General features: G+C 44.2%; 1 protein-coding gene across 4 annotated transcripts in view; it reads left to right on the top strand.

The window, feature by feature from the left end:
- Positions 1-18,554, top strand: part of ST3GAL5 (ST3 beta-galactoside alpha-2,3-sialyltransferase 5) — a 50,018-nt gene that overhangs the window by 11,882 nt on the left and 19,582 nt on the right. Inside the window, exons 1-4 of one of the 4 annotated variants that reach the window (XM_017536616.2) lie at positions 12,616-12,620; positions 13,561-13,566; positions 15,654-15,777; positions 17,862-17,973. In XM_017536616.2, the coding sequence (XP_017392105.1) occupies positions 15,656-15,777; positions 17,862-17,973 (234 nt within the window). In that variant the 5' untranslated portion in view covers positions 12,616-12,620; positions 13,561-13,566; positions 15,654-15,655. Of the gene's footprint in view, positions 1-12,609; positions 12,621-13,560; positions 13,567-15,653; positions 15,778-17,861; positions 17,974-18,554 lie in introns of those variants that run through there. The other 3 variants (XM_037741361.1, XM_017536615.1, XM_037741360.1) reach the window with 3 other exon arrangements.

The following is an 18,554-nucleotide window of genomic DNA, read 5'->3' as shown; positions in this document are numbered from 1 at the left end:
GTTTTTAGGAAATATTCAGATATTTAGGGGTAGGTGTTATGTCTTCAACTTTCAAATGGTCAAATAAATAATATGCACACAGTGTATTAATGGAATGGCAGCACAAGTGTGGTAAAATGGTAACAACTGGGGAGTCTGCTTAAAGGGCAGATGGAAATTCTTTGTACTATTTTTGTAACTTTAAGTTTGAAATTATTTCAAGATAAAGTTTAAAAACTGCAGCCTCCAGGTCATGGATGCTGTGTGGCCAGTCTAGCATCAGAAGCCACCTTGCAGCTTCTCAGTGTCTGCCCTTTCCATGGTAATTACTGAAGTCATCCCCACAACACCGAGCTTCCTTACAGAATTTGTTTTGTCTCCTCTGGCACCATCAGAAAAGAGGGTGGAAGGCCGGGCACAGTGGCTCACGCCTGTAATCCCAGTACTTTGGGAGGCCAAGGCAGACAGATCACCTGAGGTCAGGAGTTTGAGGCCAGCCTGGCCAACATGGTGAAACCCTATCTCTACTAAAACTACAAAAATTAGCCAGGTGTGGTGGTGCCTGTCTGTAATCCCAGCTATTCAGGAGGCTGAGGCAGGAAAATCGCTTGAACCTGGGAGGCGAAGATTGCAGTGAGCCGAGATCACACCACTGCACTCCAGCCTGGGCGACAGAGTGAGACTGCAACTCAAAAAAACAAAACAGCAACAAAAAAACTTTTAGCTACACTAACAGCATGGCTTTGCTGGACCAGAAGTTTCCTTCCAGCCCCAGCCACTCATTGTTGCTACTTTTCTAGAGGACTGCAGTCTTTGTAGGTGTCCTCGGGCTTCTGGTCAACCAGCTCTGACCCACACATTTACCTGGTTTAGGCTAGCCCTACAGCTGCCCCTGAAAGAGGCTTGCCAGGCAGAATGTAAGTTTTAAAATAAATTTAAACATATTTGAGGGTGTTTATGCACAGAGATCAGTGCGCTTCACCAAGGTAGCTGGTGGAGCCCTTGGAGGGTGCGTTTTACCAAAATCCTCAGCATTTGCCAGTGAAAGATGGGTCTCTCCGCTACCTTGACAGAACTCAGGTTGTATGTTTCGGCAGAAATCACGAATTTACTATGCTCAGCATGATGAAGAGGGTCCTTTTGCAGCCCCACTTTTAAAACCCAGTTTAGGGCAAACTTCTACGCTTCTGGCTGGAGCCTCTCCTGTGTGGAGGGGAGCGGGCCGCAGGGGCAGGTCTTGGAATCCGAGGAGGATCTCTGCGGTGCTGCCTGTGATCGTTTTTTTGGGTGGGTCTGCTTATAAGAATTTGCAAGGGGGAGTTCCTCTGAAACTCCCCACCCCCAGGCACCAGAAGGAAAAACAGTGCTGGGGCTTCTCTTCCTGTTCCTATCTTTTCCTTCCAGTTTTCCCTTCCCAGAATGTCTTATGTCTCAGCTTCCACCCTGTTCTCTCCGCCCTGGTGTTCCCCTACTCTCTTTGATTTTTGTTGTCTTAAATCCCTGTTCTCCCACTTATTCCAGCTTTCTGGTTTTCTCCACTAGATGGCTATAACATATTAGCATCGATAGAGTAAGCTAAGCTTCATGCTCCGTGAGAATCGTAACACATTTTAGTGGAGGAAGGGGCCATAGAAATGTTGTCACCCAACCCTGCTTTTTACAGATTATCAAACTTCCTCAAAAAGATTGAGTAATTTGGCTGTTATTAAATAACCAACCAGTTGAGTATTTCATCTCTTTGCTCTTTTTTTTTTTTGAACTAGAGTCTCGCTCTGTCACCAGGCCCAAGTGCAGTGGCATGATCCCGGCTCACTGCTCACTGTAGCCTTCGCCTCCTGGGTTCAAGCGATTCTCCTGCCTCAGCCTCCCAAGTAGCTGGGATTACAGACACACATCACCACACCCTGCTAATTTTTGTATTTTTAGTGGAGATGGAGTTTCACCATGTTGGCCAGGATGGTCTCAATCTCTTGACCTCATGATCTGCCTGCCTCGGCCTCCCAAATTTACTGGGATTACAGGCATGAGCTGGCCTACTCTTTTAAAAAAAAAAAAAAAACAAAACAAAACAGGCAAGTGTGATAGCTCACACCTGAAAATCCCAGCACTTTGAGAGGCTGAGGTTGGAGGATTGCTTGGGGCCAGGGGTTTGAGACCAGCCTGGGCAATAAAGTGAGACCCTATTGCTACAAAAAAATAAAAAATGTAGCTGGGTGTGGTGGTGCACACCTATCATCCTAGCTGCGGAGGCTGAGGCGGGAGGATCACTTGAGCCTAGGAGTTCGAGGTTACAGTGAGCTATGATCACGCCACTGCACTCTAGCCTGGGTGACAGAGTGAGACCCTTTCTCAAAAAAAAAAAAAAAAAGAAGAAGAGATCCAGTTGCCATTTTCTTCCGTGGTAGGGGTGTGACAGTCATTTTATATTGTTCCCCTCGTCTCCCTTCAACAAACACATACGGTGGGTCTTGTTTGAAAAAGGATGATGGGTCTTGTTTGAAAAAGGATCTCAATCCTTATTTTCCATGTGCCTGGTGCCATCTGGACGTTTAACAAACACCCAATGATTATGATACTTCGACACCTGGAAGGTCTGGTCTTCACACAGGTCGCTTGTTAGGGCCGTGGTAAATTTGAGTTAACTTTGTGTGGGGATCTAGTTGCAGGCCACTGATCATTCATTCATCTGGGTTCATTCGTTCTGCAGGTGCTTGTTAAATGTCTTTTACATACTAGGTACTTTTTAGGCGCCTGGATTACAGCAGTGAACAAAATGGACGCAGTCCCTATGCTAGGAGTCTTATATTTTAGTAGGGATAGCAGAGAACAGGCAAATATGTATCAGTGGCAATGAATGCTATGAAGTAAAGCAGGAAAGTGAGGGGGTGAAAGTGGTGTTTTACAGAGGGTGTCAAGGAAGGCAACTTTTGAATGAAAACCAGAACAGAGATGGTAGGGAGGGAGCCATCTAGAGGGGCAGCACAGGAAGGGCAAGTAGAGCACGAGACCCCCTTGGTTGACATGGAGTAAGGAGGAGAGTGTGAGAGAGGTGGAAGTGGAACTAGGCTCTGGGCTCTGAGAGTAACTGCCCTCCTGATACACTTACCACTTCAGGAGAGTCTTGGAGAAATCTCATCTGCAGTTGCCAGGCACATTACAGTTTTAGAGAATGTTCATAATATTCCAAGGGCTCATAATTAATTGCCTTAACATTTTTACACTTGTAGAAAGCAGGCAATTGAATGATAGTAGTGATGTGTTCACTAGAGGAATACTAGTAGATTAGAAATAGATTAAAAAGTAATCATTGAAGTGCTTGCATCTTGGTTGATGGTCAGAATTAGTACTGTGTTGACTGTGCATTCACAGAGCAACATTTTAATTTTTTTCATTGCAGAAGGTAGGTCCTCTTAACTCTGCTCAGTTTGTAGGAGAATCAGAAAAATCTTTAGGCTAAAAATCTGTTGTTAATTGCACGTGCTTTCCTCCGGCTGTGAGAAACTTGCTGGTGAGCAGTTTTCAAAGTGCTGCACCCACATAACTTGGGGGAACTTGTTTAACACGCACAGTGGGACAGTGGGCATCCTCACCTGGTCCTACCACCAGGTGGGACATTCTGGGGATGAAGTCTGGGAATCTGCATGCTTTGCAGCCTCTTCCAGTGGTTCTTTTTTTTTTTTTTTTTTTTTTGAGATGGAGTCTTACTCTGTTGCCCAGGCTGGAGAAGTACAGTGATGTGATCTTTGCTCACTGCAACCTCTGCCTCTCAGGTTCAAGCGATTGTCCTGCCTCAGCCTCTCAAGTAGCTGGGATTACAAGTGCCTGGGCTGGCTAATTTTTGTATTTTTAGTAGAGACGAGGTTTCTCTATGTTGGCCAGGCTGGTCTCAAACTCCTGACTTCAGGTGATCCGCCCACCTCAGCCTCCAAAAGTGCTGGGAATTACAGGCATGAGCCATCGCACTCAGCCCTCTTCCAGTAGTTCTTGTACCTGTGCAGGTTGGAGAATTCCTGGTGGAGATAGTGGTGAGGGTGTTTGTAATTTCAACTGAACGAATACTAGAAGCTAGTGGGAGATAGTTGTGTGCGGTCTCAGCACCAGCACTTTCTCTGTGGTTTTGATTTCATGGGTGAAATTTTACACTCCTAAGAGACAAATGAGACACTGCCCACCCAGTTGAAATCGGAAAGCACCATAGAGTGGGGGTATTTTTTCTTTTGGTAGTGGGTATGGAGTGATATGGTTATGAAGAGGCCCTGCTGCAGTTGTGTCAATCCGGGAGTGGGTGCTTTCCTCCCACGTGTGTGTGCAGCTGTGTACTGTGCGTGGGCCGGCTGCTCTGCCTGGACCAGTGTGTGGATTCAGGTCTGTGCATGTCTGTTGGCCCATTCACTGTTATACAGGTGAGGACACAAACACATATCCCAATGAGTCAAGAATTTTTTAGATTGTGCAATCCAAACTAACATAGAAAAAGAGTAGATATTAAAACTTGTGTCATCAACATTTATCCCACAGGCCTTGATTTCAGTATTGCATTGTCTCATTACCTTCACTGACTTTAAAAATGAGTCCATGTGAATATTTTAAGGTATGCAGTGACTTTAATCCCAGTGGCTAAAATCAGGGGTGATTTCGCCCTCCCCAGGGGACACTTGGTAATGTCTGGAGACATTTTTGGTTGACAAAACTGGAAAGGAAGAGAAAGAACCAGAGATAATACTAGCATCTAGTGGGCAGAGGCCAGGGCTGCTGCTGAACCTCCTGCAATGCACAGGACAGCCCCTAGCGCACAGGATTACCTGGCTCCAGTGTCATTGGGGCTGAAGTTGAGAAATCACACAAAAAGATCAATTGAATACCGTATATCTGCAGTATGATAGATTAGGGGTCGAAGTGACGTTCGATGTAAAAAAGAGTTCTGCTGCTAAAACTAGTTTGAAATTAGCATCCTAGATTGTACAAGGATACTTGGATTGTATAAGCTGCTTGGGAGGACAAGGGAGGACAGGGGTACCTATGTTACTTATAATTAGGTTAAAGTGATTTTAAATGCATTTTGTTTAGGAACTAGTGTGTTTCTTAAATAATTGTCATTTCAGAGTCTGAAACTAGGCTTGAAATTGTCACATGAGAATTCCATATTTTGTTTAACCCTCCCTTTCCTTTCTCTCCTACTCCTTCAAGGTCAGTTTTCCCGAAGTCAAGATAGGCCTGCCCTTTGTTCTTCAGCTTGGGGATCCTGCCTCTTTCCAGTAGCCCTTAACTGTCTTCTTTATTCAAATAACCCCAGGTCCTTTCCTCTGACTGTGGCAGACCCTACTAGTGCCTATGAAAGCTTCTCTCTCTCCTTCTTTCTTACCGTCAGAACCCTAACTTTGTTTGGGCAAGCAGCCTGCCCACCTTATAAAAAGTTCCCAGCCCACTCTGCAGCTGGGGCAGCCATGTGATGGGGTTCTGCTCAAGGAGATGTGAATGGAAGCTGGTCAGGAGTCTCAGGAATACTTTCCCAGATAAACTGATCTAGGAGCTGCTGCTTCCTTCCTGCCCCTCCCTCTTTGCCTGGTCTAGGAGCCGCGCCTCTCTTCCTGTGTCTCCCGCTCCTCCGGCCTGAATGGGATGGAGGTTGGCCACGTGCTGATGCTGGAAGAGCAGAAGATGCCAGGACCTGGGGACATCGTGATGTCACAGAGCCTCTGGGCCAGCCCTGATCTGCTTGTCCCCAGACTTTCTGTGCTGTAAGAAAAATAAACCTGTTCTTGGTTAAAGGCCACAGCAGCTAGGTTTCTGTTACCCACAACCAGGTGCACCCCCTGACTGATGCTCCAGCTCAGGCCCCTCTTGGGGCATTAGGCCTGGTTCACAGCTCCCTTTGGGATTTACCGACCTGGTGACCCACAGGCATTTGGGACTCTGCAAAGCCAAGCTGAACTTAGTGTCTCCACAGTGTTTTGTCCTCCTCATGGCATCTCTTTATAGAGGGCTCCTATGTCCTCCCTGTGACGTAAGTCATCCTCTCCCTTGACTCTCGCCTCATCTGATCTATCCAGGGCCCTGTCTGTGCTGAGCCTGTGGTGCCCGGAACGCAGCGGTAGCCCCTTACCATCCTCCCTTGTCCCCGCTGCTGCACCATGATTTTCTCCACATTTCATGTCCTCCTCCTGAATAAAATCGTCCAGGGCTCCTCCTTATCATCCGGTGATCTTCTGTACCTTGACCTCATTGACCCAGCTGCCTGTCCTAGAAGCAAAGCCTGGGACAAGGGTTCAGGGACTCCTGGTGTGCTGAGGGAGCTCCTGGGATGAAGAGAGTAGGAGGAGCTGAGCAAAGCCGGGGTCTCAGCCCAGACCTCGGGGGCTTGAATTGCTCTCACGGTGGTCCCACCTCTAGGTGAGGGGGCCACCCTTTAAATGCCAGTCATTCAGTGGCTGAGGATGGAAGGCAGATAGGCAGAGAAGTGGACAGCCGTGTCCTAGTAGCAGCCAACACTCAGTGGCCACAGCAGGGCCACAACACTGCTCTCGTCCTGCCTGCACTCCCCAGCCCCACCTTGGAGTGGAACTTGCTTGGCCCCTTCATTCTGTCTTCCCTCCTCTCGGCCGCTCCCTGTGGCTCTGCTGTAGTTGTAGCTGTTGCGTGTGGTCCCTAGGCAGCTTTAAGAGGTAAGGCTTCCTGCCTTGTCTTCTGTTCTCCTTCGCCAAGTGGAATTCTTCATCTCAAACACAAAGCTCCAATGGCGACTAGAATGGCTCTTTTCTCCCTTCCCCACAGATGGTAGGTCACTGGTATCAGTCTAGGTGCATGGGAGAGGGCAGTTCATTTGTTCCGCACAGTGGGTAACTTGGGGCCTACTTCAGTCAGAACTGCTGCGGAAGGCCGACCAGCCCTGTCCATGTTCCCAAGTGCCTCCTGGACTTTTTTTTGTTTCTTTAGATGGAGCTTTTCACTCTGTCACCCAGGCTGCAGGGCAATGGCACGATCTCAGCTCACTGCAACCTCCACCTCCCAGGTTCAAGCGATTCTCTTGCCTCAGCCTCCCAAGTAGCTGGGATTATAAGCATGCGCCACCACGCCCGGCTAAGTTTTGTATTTTTAGTGCAAATGAGATTTCACCATGTTGGCCAGCCTGGTCTCAAACTCCTGACCTCAGGTGATCTGCCTGCCTTGCCTCCTGGACATTTTCATATGGTAATTTATCATTTCAAATTCATCGTCTCCACTCAAGGGCAAAAATTGACTTCCATTTCTTTCTTTCTCTGATTGGGACCGAGGTTTGTCTCTGCATGCTTCTGTTCATCACCAGTCTTGCTTTTGTCCTGGCTCGGAGACCTCTGTCCCCTTCCGCCTCACCAGGATAGGCCTCAGGCTCCCCTCCTACCTGGACTGGACACTACAGCAGGGCGGGCCTAGGATCCTGCCTCATCACCCCAGGTGACCCAGCATATAGCAGACTAGGCTTCCTTATCTCCTGCTGTGCTGGAAGTCCTGCTCTTGGAATCCTCCCACCCCACAGGGTGTGCTCTGCTGGCCATATTAGCCTATAAGCTATTCTCAGGAATAGTTTCCCAGATAAACTGGGAAGTCTGCTTACCTTCCCACAGAGTCCACTCCAGCCATGTCAGTTTATTCACTGCTTTCCCAACTTCAGATTTTTGTTTATAACCGTTTGTGCCCTGGTGTGACTTCACTGTTTCAAGAAGCAGCCCCCTCCTGACATTAAAAATGCCCTCCTGTGTTCCAGGTCCTTCCCATCCTGACCCCTTGCCACTGAAAAAGCGTGGAGGTCGGTAGATGTGGGCTAGAGTTCTCAGCTCTGTGTCTGCCCATGTGCATCCTCTGGCAGGTTAAATGCAGATGGCAATCCAGTGATATATGTGTTTTTAGGATGTAGTGAGATCGTATGTAGGCTTGTCCCTCTCAATAAATATCAGTGCCTTACTCATGCACCAGTAATTATCTCTATAGTTAGTTTGGTAATTCATCATGTACTGCTTTGTGGCATTTATTCTATTCTTAAATGGTTAATTCTTAATTTTGAATAAATTACATGTCTTACAAATTGACCAAAAACCCAAATTTGCCCTTATATTTCTTCATTAGGACCTTAAGAATTACTGAAAATACAGAAATAAGTTCTGGTGTTTGATGGCATAGCAGGGTGCCTATAGTTAGCAGTAATTATTGTGTAATTCAGAGTAACTAGAAGAGAAGAGTTGAAATATTCTCAACACAAAGAAGTGATAAATGAGCCTTGGCAGCATAGCGAGACCTCATCTCTACTAAAAAATTTGTTTTAATTAGCTGGATATGGTGGTACACACCTATAATTCCAGCTACTTGGAAGGCTGAGGTGGGAAAATTGCTTGAGCTGGGAGGTCAAGGCTGCAATGAGCCATAATTGCACCACTGAACTCTCGCCTTGACAAAAGAGTGAGACCCTGTCTCAAAACAAAAACAAACAAAAAAGATAAATGGTTGAGGTGATGGATATCCTAATTAACCTGATTTGATCATTGTAAATTGTATTCATGTATCCAAATATTACATGTATTCCATAAACATGTACATACAATTTCAGCACGTTGGGAGGCCAAGGTGGGTGGATCACCTGAGGTCAGGGGTTCCAAACCAGCCTGGCCAATGTGGTGAAACCCTGTCTCTAATAAAAATACAAAACTTAGCCAGGTGTGGTGGCGGGTGCCTGTAATCCCAGCTACTTGGGTGGTTTAGGCAGGAGAATCACTTGAACCTGGGAGGCAGAGGTTGCAGTGAGCCGAGATTGTGCCATTGCACTCCTGCCTGGGCAACAAGAGCGAAACCTCATCTCAAAGAAAGAAAGTGTGCGGTTATTTATCATTTTACAAAGCAGATAAAAAGAATTATTTCTTCATACGGGCTCTTTAAGAAGACTCTGTTACATTTTAGCTTGTGAGTAGAAAAATATAATTTTGAAAGTCAGGCCTTAGTGAAGCCATGATGCGGAGGCTGTTACTGGCAGCCTGAGGGAGAAGAGGATCAAATTGTTAAGCCCTGGGGATCCTAACACTTAGGAGATGAAAAAAGAGAACGAGGAGGGAGCCACAGGACGAAAGATGACAGGCCAGCCTTGCGATGGCCTGCCAACAAAAAAGCCTTGGAGGAATGCCTGTAACCACCATCGCCTCCGAAACCCTAAGAAACTGCGTAATTTATTAAATAAACAGATACGGATGGCCTTTATGTGCCTCTTCCCATTCTGGGCACCATGAGGACAGTGGTGTGCAAAGCAGAGACCCCTGCTTGCATGGAATCTGCATTCTAGTTGGGAAGACAAGACAAATGTGTAATTCAAAAGTAAAAAACATATGCAGAACCATATGTTTTGTGATTAGTGTTAGAAAAGAAAGCATGCATGCAGGAATATCCATGTAAGCAATTTTGCTAAGTAGGGCATGTCTGTAGTTGTATTATTCTAACCCAAGCATTCTTCACATTATGTAAGTTAATCGAATTAAGGAGAGGGTCCCATTTGCTTAACTGAATGGAGGCCGTGTGTGCGTGTGTGTGTGTGTGTGTGTGTGTGAGCATGCACCATTGGCTGGGTGGCTTTAGTGTGGGGAGGTGTTTGCGACACACTGCATCTCTAGCTGAAGCTGCAGTACCAGAACAGATCAGGTGAGAGTGTGAGCCTTCTGAAGGCAGCGGCCTCCGTCATGCTTTGTCCATCGGAGATTCACTCACCAGCTCTTTGGAAGCCCGGTGAGGCTTCCACAGAAAGGGAGCAACCCTGAGGCAAACTGGACTTGCTGAGTGCCGACACCTTTATTTTGCATCTCCATAAATCTGTCTTTTTCCAGCTCAGCAAATGTGGTCCTTTCTTAGTGAAGTTTATCATGATTTGTTTCTGCTTAAGTCTTAAATGCTTAATTTTTAGGACATTTTTATCCCATATTAAAGAAATGATCAAGGAATCCTAAAAGTATTTTGTTTGGGTGATTTTCAAATATCTTTTCATAGCTTAAATTTAAATCATAGCTTAAAAATTTCCCCCCAAGTGAAAATAGTTTCAGTCTTTCAGAAATGGAACTGGTAATGTATGGGATTCAGATAGTAAAAAAAGGAATGCAAAAAGAAATGAACTCAATTGCATCACCAGGCCATGCATGGTGGCTCACGCCCATAACCCCAACACTTTGGGAGGTGAGGCGGGAGGATTGCTTGAGGCCAGAGGTTTGGGACTGGCTTGGGCAACATAGACCCCATCTCTACAAATAAAGAGATAGCTGGGTGCAGTGGTACATGCCCATAGTTACAGCGACTCAGAAGACCAAAGTGGGAGGATCGCTTGAGCTTAGGGGTTTGAGGATGCAGTGAGTTATTATCATACCGCTGCACTGTAGCCTTGGTGACAGAGCAAGATCCTATCTCTAAAAAAAAAACAAAAACAAAACAATTGTAACACGTGTTGAAGACAGGTGTACTTTCTTCCAGATGCCTCTATATCTATAATTACCTATGGCTACATGAACTCTCTTCCCTTGCAGTCTGATTGTTTTTTGTTGGTTAAAAGTGTAATGGCCAGCTGGGCACGATGGCTTACACCTGTAATCCCAGCACTTTGGGAGGCCAAGGCTGGTGGATCGCTTGAGCCCAGGGGTTAGAGACAAGCCTGGGCAACATTGCAAACCCTGTCTATACAAAAAAATTTACAAAAATTAGCCGGGCATGGTGGTATGTGCCTGTAGTCCCAGCTACTCAGGAGGCTGAGGTGGGAGGATGGTCTGAGCCTAGGAGGTCGAGGCCACAGTGAGCTATGATCACACCACTGCACTCCAGCCAGGGTGACAGAGCAAGACCCCATTTCAAACCAAAAAAGAAAAGTATAATTGCTATTGAAGTTTATAACACAGTTATTCAGCAATTAATCAAGTATGCCCCTGATTCAGTGTTCATATAATCCAGCCTTCAATTTCAACCTTTTCACCAAACAGAACATTGCAAACAAAAGAAATGAATGAAAACAGTACAGATGGTATCAAGGTGATTATGACTTTCAACTGATAAGCCCTGGCTTCTCCAAGGGAGGATGGAGAGACCACTCTGCTGTTCACCTGTTGTACGTCAGTTCACCCAGCTTGGCCCTCCTCTTGTGATGCTGAGGGTTGTGGAATCCACATTGTCCCTTTTACATCAAAAGACTTAATACTTTGCTGAGCTGAAGTAGAGGGATTTGATGAAACTCTTGGGAAATCAAACTCTTATACTGTGGAGGCTAAAGCAACCCCATCTTGGATGCTAATCCGCCATGCTGACTTCTGACTAACCTCAGTCCCAGGAATGCTTCTACGGTTTCTACTTTCATATACTTACTGTAATTCTTGCCCTTGGGTCAAAACAATCTTGGCGTTATACTGTAAGTCCTGCCCTTAGGCAAATTCTTGCATTTCCCTGAGGGTTGGATGTCAATGTCCCACACATTTCTTCATTGTGGTATATAAGACCTGGGTGGATAAGCCCTCAGTCTGGGGAGTAATGGCACAGGCAGCCACCATCCTGTCTCGAAGCCACCCAGAACGTGGCTTCTGTTCATCACATTTCTTTCTGAGAAACTGGATTTGTCAGCTTCTTCCTTGGCCTTTGGGGGTAGGTTTGCAAATGCCTGCCCACTACAGAGCACATACCTTTAATAGATATATCCCAGGAGGTAACTACATGTGTAGATGCCTAGATTTTTACAAAACTGCCTTTTCCCTATGCTTTTCAGTGTCAATAAATTTAAGTACTAAGTGCTTTAGGCTAGGGCTTCTCAAACTTTAGTGTTCATATGTATGTTCCGGGGTCTCATTAAAATGCAGATTCTGAGTCAGCAAGGCCGGGGTGGGGCCTGAGACTGCATTTCTAACCTGCTTCCAGGTTACACTGATGCTGCGGGTCAGAGACCCTGCTGTGTAGCAAGATCTTAAGTACTGTAGAGTGTTCATGTAGTTTGTGCTGTAATTTACCAACAAATCTCCTGCTGTTGGACATTTTAGATGTTTCATGTATTATTATTTTTTTGTAGAGGCAGGGTCTCACTATGTTGCCCAGGCTAGTCTCAAACTCCTGACCTCTAGTGATTTACCCATCCCAATCTCCCAAAGTGCTAGGATTACAGGCATGAGCTATCACGCCTGGCCATTTTAGATGTTTCAATAGAGTTTATGCTTTATTCTTACTGTTATAATTTCTGTTAACATTCAGTTTTGGTTTTACCCTTAACCAATATTGAGAAAATGCATTTCTTGGAAGTTTATCTTGTTTGATAACAGGCTACAGACACGTAATGCACATTTCATTCCATTCGAGATGTTTCTTAAGGGGCTGCTGTGTGCCAATCTCTGTCCTAGATGTTAGGGATACAAAGGTGAACAGAATTCTGGCTCTGTAGCACATTCCTCCAGGAATCTGTAAAAGAAAATTCAGTTCATTGTGGCAAACAGAGATAGGGATGTGCCCAGGGATGGGTGTGGTGTTGAAAAACGACCTCAGAGAGAAGGAAATGCTTGATGCTGGAGCTGGGTTTAAGGATGAAAGGTAATTCACCAGGCAGATTGTTGGGTGGGATTCTAGATTCTGGGCACATCATGTGCAAAGGCACTGAAGCAACAATTTGGCACCTCCAGGTTTCTAACAGTACTTCTTTGTGCAGTATGATAGACAAGTTTGTCACATGGAGTCACAGAATCTGAGATAAGCTGAGTGCCAGTAGGCAGATACATATTTTTGAAAGATGGCTTTGAGGGGACAACATTGAGATAAGGGTGTTCCATTGAGATAAGGGTGTTCCAGGTAAGTTATTCCTATTAAAGGAGTGTAGTGAAGAATAGAAATTCAGGAGGTATTATTGGCAGGCCCTAGGGATTGACCGGGGTTGAGAATGAAAGTATGGTTGACCTGCAGGTTTTCATCTTGTGGCTGAACGGATGGTTCAGATACCAGATAATGAAAGTAATAGAAGAAAATGCCTATCAGGTTCTGTTTAGGAATGTTGCTTGAATTGCTTCAAGATAGCAAACAAGTCATTAGTTATACAGGTCTGGGCTTAGGTAAAATGTCCACGTTAGAGAGACGGATTTGGTCTTTAGAGAGCCATTGTCACCCCTAGTCTGAAGCTTGTACTTGTCACAAAGTTGCTGGAAATGCCACGGCTTCTGCTGCCTGAAAACCCAAGAACCTGAATGTCCATGACTGCTGCAGGAGTCACCTGTCGATACCTTCCCTTGCCTGTTCCTACTGCTGTCTGAAGCTTCACCAAGTCAGGGGAAGAGAAAGATGATTTCTTTCCCCTTGTCTCCCACTCTTTCTCTGGCATATCCTAGGATCACAACTTTACGAGAAGCAGCTGGTAAGAGAGAGTTTGGGAAATATTTACAGCCTTGTAGTCTGACGGGCAGAGGGGAACAGAGCACTGTCCGGCTCAGCGAGAGAGCAGCCTGGGGGTGGAGGCCCCAGAGTCTTTCTCATACTCTCGCCGCAGACATCTTTGTTCTCTGGAGGTCCACTGTGCTGTGAACTGAGTACCTTTCTGGTCATCTCAGAAACTTCCATTTTAAATATACACAGGCCCAGGTGGCCTGCTGGTTCCACTTGGCTTGACCATACATGAAGTAACCACAGAGTTGTGGTGTTTGAAAACCTTGCAGGATCTCGGTTGTTCTAAGTTCTCATGTAATAATTGAGCAGATTCTTCAGCAAAGATTTATTAATAAGGCCCTCAACACTTACTGAAACCATTTAGATAGAATTATACATAATGATAAAAATTATTGCTACACAGAATTGGAGTTAAGGAAGAGATTGTTTACAGTAGCAGAAAAAAAATAACTTGAATGCCTGTTTAAGATAAACAGATTTTTTTCAAAGAAGATGGCAGAATCCTAATGGGAAAAATAAAGTGAATAATGAGATATGACTTCTTCCGTCCGACTAAAAACTATAGTGAAGACATTATTTCTTATATATATGCATTTATTATAATAGTAACTCATGCCTATATTAGTTAAGATATAACTTTTTTTTTTTTTCTATTTTTTGAGACAGAGGCTCACCCTGTCACCCAGGCTGGAGTGGAATGTCATGATCTTGGCTCACTGCAACTTCCAGGTTCAAACAATGCTCCTGCCTCAGCCTCCTGAGTAACTGGGATTACAGGCGGCCACCACCACGCCCAGCTAATTTTTGTATTTTTAGTAGAGACGGGGTTTTACAATGTTGGCACGGCTGGTCTCAAACTCCTGACCTCAGGTAATCTGCATGCCTCTGCCTCTCAAAGTGCTGGAATTACAGGCATGAGCCACCATGCCCGGCCAACTTTGCTTTTAATTAACAATTCCTTAAACAAGACAGAATTTTATTCCTCTGTCATAGACCAGTCCAGAAGTAGCGTGGCAGCTCTCGGCCCTATGGGGTTGTCCCAAGGACCTCAGCTCCTCTTGTTGTTCCACCATCCTTGAATAATGTCCTCTCTGTGTGGTCCAGAGTGGTACATCATGTGTCCATATTTCAGTCAGGAGGAAGAGGGGATAAAGGAGAAGCCAGAGTATGCCAAGGGATACATGTTGAGAATTGCACAAGATGCTTCTGCTCATATCCCATTGGCTAAAACTTAGTCTTGAGTCCTAGCTCCAAGGGAGGCTGGGAAATGTAGTCTTCATTCTGGGAGGTGCTACACCCCACTAAAAATCCAGAGCTCTATTGAGAGTCAGGGGAAAATGAATATGGGGGAGACAGACCGATTTCTACTACAGTACCCCTTGGAATATTATTTAGAACTTGAAAAATTACAAATAAAATTAATTCAAAAGAGTGAGTAGGCAGGCATACTTAAGAACATACTTTTCAAGAAAAGTTTTACAAAATTGCCATATTCTCTCTTTTTCTTTTTTCTTGTTGTAGCACTTCTGCTTTTAATGTAACTTTCTTTTTAAACTTTTTTATTATAGAATATTTTAACCATACACAGAAGTGGAAAGAATTCTGTAGTGAGCCTTAGTACCCATCTCCCAGTTTAATAGATTATCAGCTTAAAGTTAGTCTTATCTATTCTCCCCTGCCCTCCACTTATCCCCTTCCTGAGTTTTTGAAGCAGATTTCATTTTCGCTATTTGATCTGTAGATATTTCTGTATATAGCTCTAAAAGGTAAAAGGACCTTTTTTAAAAAATAAACATTAAAGTTTAGGGTATTGTATTCACATGCAGTTGTAAAACATAATCTAGAGAGATCTTGTGTACCCTTTACTCATTTTCTCCCATTGGGAGCATCCTGCAAAACTATAGCACCTGTCACAGCTGGAACCTGACATGGATAGTCAAGATGCAGAACGTCTCCATCCCCACAACCTCATGTTGCCCTTTTATAGCCACACCTACCTCCCCCTCCACAACTCCTGACACTCACTAATCTGTTCTCCATTTCTATAATTTTGTCATTTGAAGAATATTAAGAATCATACAGTATGTAATATTTTGGTATCAGCTCAGCATAGTTCCCTCTAGATTCATCCACTTAGTTGCATGTAACAATAGTTCATTCTTCTTAATTGCCGGATAGTATTCCAAGGTATGAATGCAGCACCTAAAGGCTCTTTGAAAACCATAATCCTCCTAACTCTCCCCTCTCTTTGCCCCCACCGCCCTCTTCCCCTCTCTTCACAGCAATGCCAAGTGAGTACACCTATGTGAAACTGAGAAGTGATTGCTCGAGGCCTTCCCTGCAATGGTACACCCGAGCTCAAAGCAAGATGAGAAGGCCCAGCTTGTTGTTAAAAGACATCCTCAAGTAAGTACTGCCCCTGGGACTGTAGATCCCCCTGCTTTGGGTCAACTGTGTAGAAGTAGGAGAAAAATTCAGTGACAGCCCTAAAGATGGCTTATGTTGGAGAGCCATGCCTGGTCAAAGGATCATTCAAAGCACATCCGAGTGAAGAGTGAGTGCACAGCTGGAGTGGGCCTGTACAGCTGGCTGGAGTCGGTAAGCGCACAGTGCCCGGTAGCTGCTTGGGCTCTGTACCTTGACCTGGATGCCTGAGAGAGCAGCTCTCACTGTGCACTCCTCTTCATGCTCTTATTTGACAAAAGAGGGCTTTTCCCTTAGCTATTGGAAGTTAATCTAAAATATGGTTAATTAAATTTCCCTGAAGGCACTTGAATAGTATTAAATATTGAATACTAAAAACGATGACAGGTTTGGTCCAAGTCAACCTTATATCCTAATAAGTGGTAGAATTAATCAAGGAGGAAATTGGCAGGGTTTTTTCCTACATATATACCAGCGAAACTGAGTTGAAAATTGCCCTTTTTTCATGTCTAAAGATAGAAATCCAACCTTGCAATCTAGTCTTCTGTCTCACTTTACTGACTTAGAAGGTGTGGGAGAAAAGGAAATTTCTAAGAATAAGGTTTATGTCACATTCAGCCTCCCTTTAGTCACCAGCCAATATTTATTGAGGTCCACCATGTGCCTGACATTGTGCCGGGCATCGGCCACAAGGCAGCAGGTGGGATAGACCCATGCCCTGTGCTGCTTAGGCTGTGCGTGAGGCAGACTTGCGCCAGGAATTAAGGCACAGTCTGATATGTGCCACAGACACTGGGCTCGCCTTCACACCCTTTTCTTTCTTTTTTTTTTAAAAAAATCAAAACAATGGAAGTATATGCACTGAATGTAACACCTTTTCTGGGGCTGGAGAGAAGAATAGGTAATACTAGGTTTACAAGATTGAAAATTCAAAGATTAAATTAGAGTCTCAGTAAAACATCTCATCCCTACTCCTCATTTCCACTCCATACTTAAAGATAACCTGTGTCACCAGTTTCTTGTGTATGTGTGTGTGTGTGTGTGTGTGTGTGTGTACGTGTGTACTCTGCCATGCCCCCTGCCCAAACCCACTTTTTTACACAAATTGATAGCATCCTGTTCACTTATCATTATATACAATCCCAGGGAAGAATTAAGATGCTTGTCCAACTTGTCATGGGAAGCCTGTTTAAATGAGAATTTTAAAGTCGTAGAAACACTTCCAGCAACACTTCATTGTATTCTTATCCTCGAATATTAAGAAATATTTTGCATCTATTACATATAGTATGTTATACTAGATGCTTTTTTTTGAAAAAACAAACAAAAAAACCGCCCTTTCTTTAGAAAATGGATTGTTTTCTCCTTAATTATTCCTTATATTTGTTCTTTCAAGAACAGAATTGCTTAAAGCAGTGGTTCTTAAACTTTGGTTGAAACTTTTTAGCTTGTAGTTTGTGTCACTGGAGAGCTTACTAAAAATGAGATTTCTAAAATTAAGACTAGACTCCGCTCTTTTCTCCAAGTTGTGTGTGTGTGTGTGTGTGTGTGTGTGTGTGTGTGTATGTGTATTAAACTATATAATAGTGTGAACAAATATTTTTTAGGTCATCTTAAGGGTAACTAATGATTCTGTCTCATAGTCAGCTTCACTTCTGAGTAGAATTCTTTAGAAGTACTATGAATAGACTGTTACTGTTTCTTTTCTCTTTTTTTTAAGGACTGACAGAATTTTAAAATCACAAAAGATTGAAACCAAGAATTATAGTTCAAATCTATTACTTGATTTTAAGTTCAAGAATTGCCATTGTGATTCAGATTTTGTTACAGTGCTCTTGCAAATAAATTTTTTTTCTGTGTTGCTTATAACAAAGACTCATAAATGACCAGTTTATCTTGTCAGGAAAATAGGAAATGGCCCCTCCCTTTCACCCCGACATCAACTTAAAGATTGCAGTTTTATGCTGCATAGCAGGCAAACCCATTTAGGATTCCATTTTTAGTTTCACATTGTGTCTCATGATTCTCACATGACAAATCATAATACCTAATTGGTTTTTTTCCAGATGTACATTGCTTGTGTTTGGAGTGTGGATCCTTTATATCCTCAAGTTAAATTATACTACTGAAGAATGTGACATGAAAAAAATGCATTATGTGGACCCTGACCGTGTAAAGGTTAGATATCCCATTGGTGTGGTTTAAATGAAAACATTGCCAAGCATATGCTTAAACTATAATATCATTAGTCTACTGTGTTACAAATATATGTTAATAAAAGTTTGCACACAGAGGGGAAAGCACTTAATCTCAGCACTCTAAAACCAAACATATCACTAACTACTCCACAGTATCCTCCTCCCATTTATTGCAGCTGGGGTGCGGGGTGAGGTGGGCTCAATCCAACAGGCTCTAGGGCTCCTGTTGTGGAATTCATTTGCACTGATGCCATCTACATACATATTCTTAAAGTAAACAACAAAGAAATTCTCTGTTTTCTTTTCTCCCTCTTTTTTTTTTTTTTTTTNGAGTCAGAGTCTCTCTCTGCACCCAGGGTTGAGTGCAGTGGCAAGAACACAGCCATCTCAGCCTCCCCAGTGGCTGGGACCACAGGCATGCACCACCATGCCTGGCTAATTTTTAATTTTTTTGTGGAGATGGGGTCTTACCATGCTGCCCAGGCTGATCTTAAGCTGGGCTCAAGCTATCCTCCCACCTTGGCCTCCCAAAGTGCTGGGATTACAGACATGAGCCACCAT

The sequence above is a fragment of the Cebus imitator genome, unplaced genomic scaffold, assembly GCF_001604975.1.
Source record: "Cebus imitator isolate Cc_AM_T3 unplaced genomic scaffold, Cebus_imitator-1.0 Scaffold99, whole genome shotgun sequence".
Classification (NCBI taxonomy): domain Eukaryota; kingdom Metazoa; phylum Chordata; class Mammalia; order Primates; family Cebidae; genus Cebus; species Cebus imitator.
Note: the sequence above shows the minus strand (reverse complement) of the source record. Positions and strands in the feature narration are given on the sequence as shown.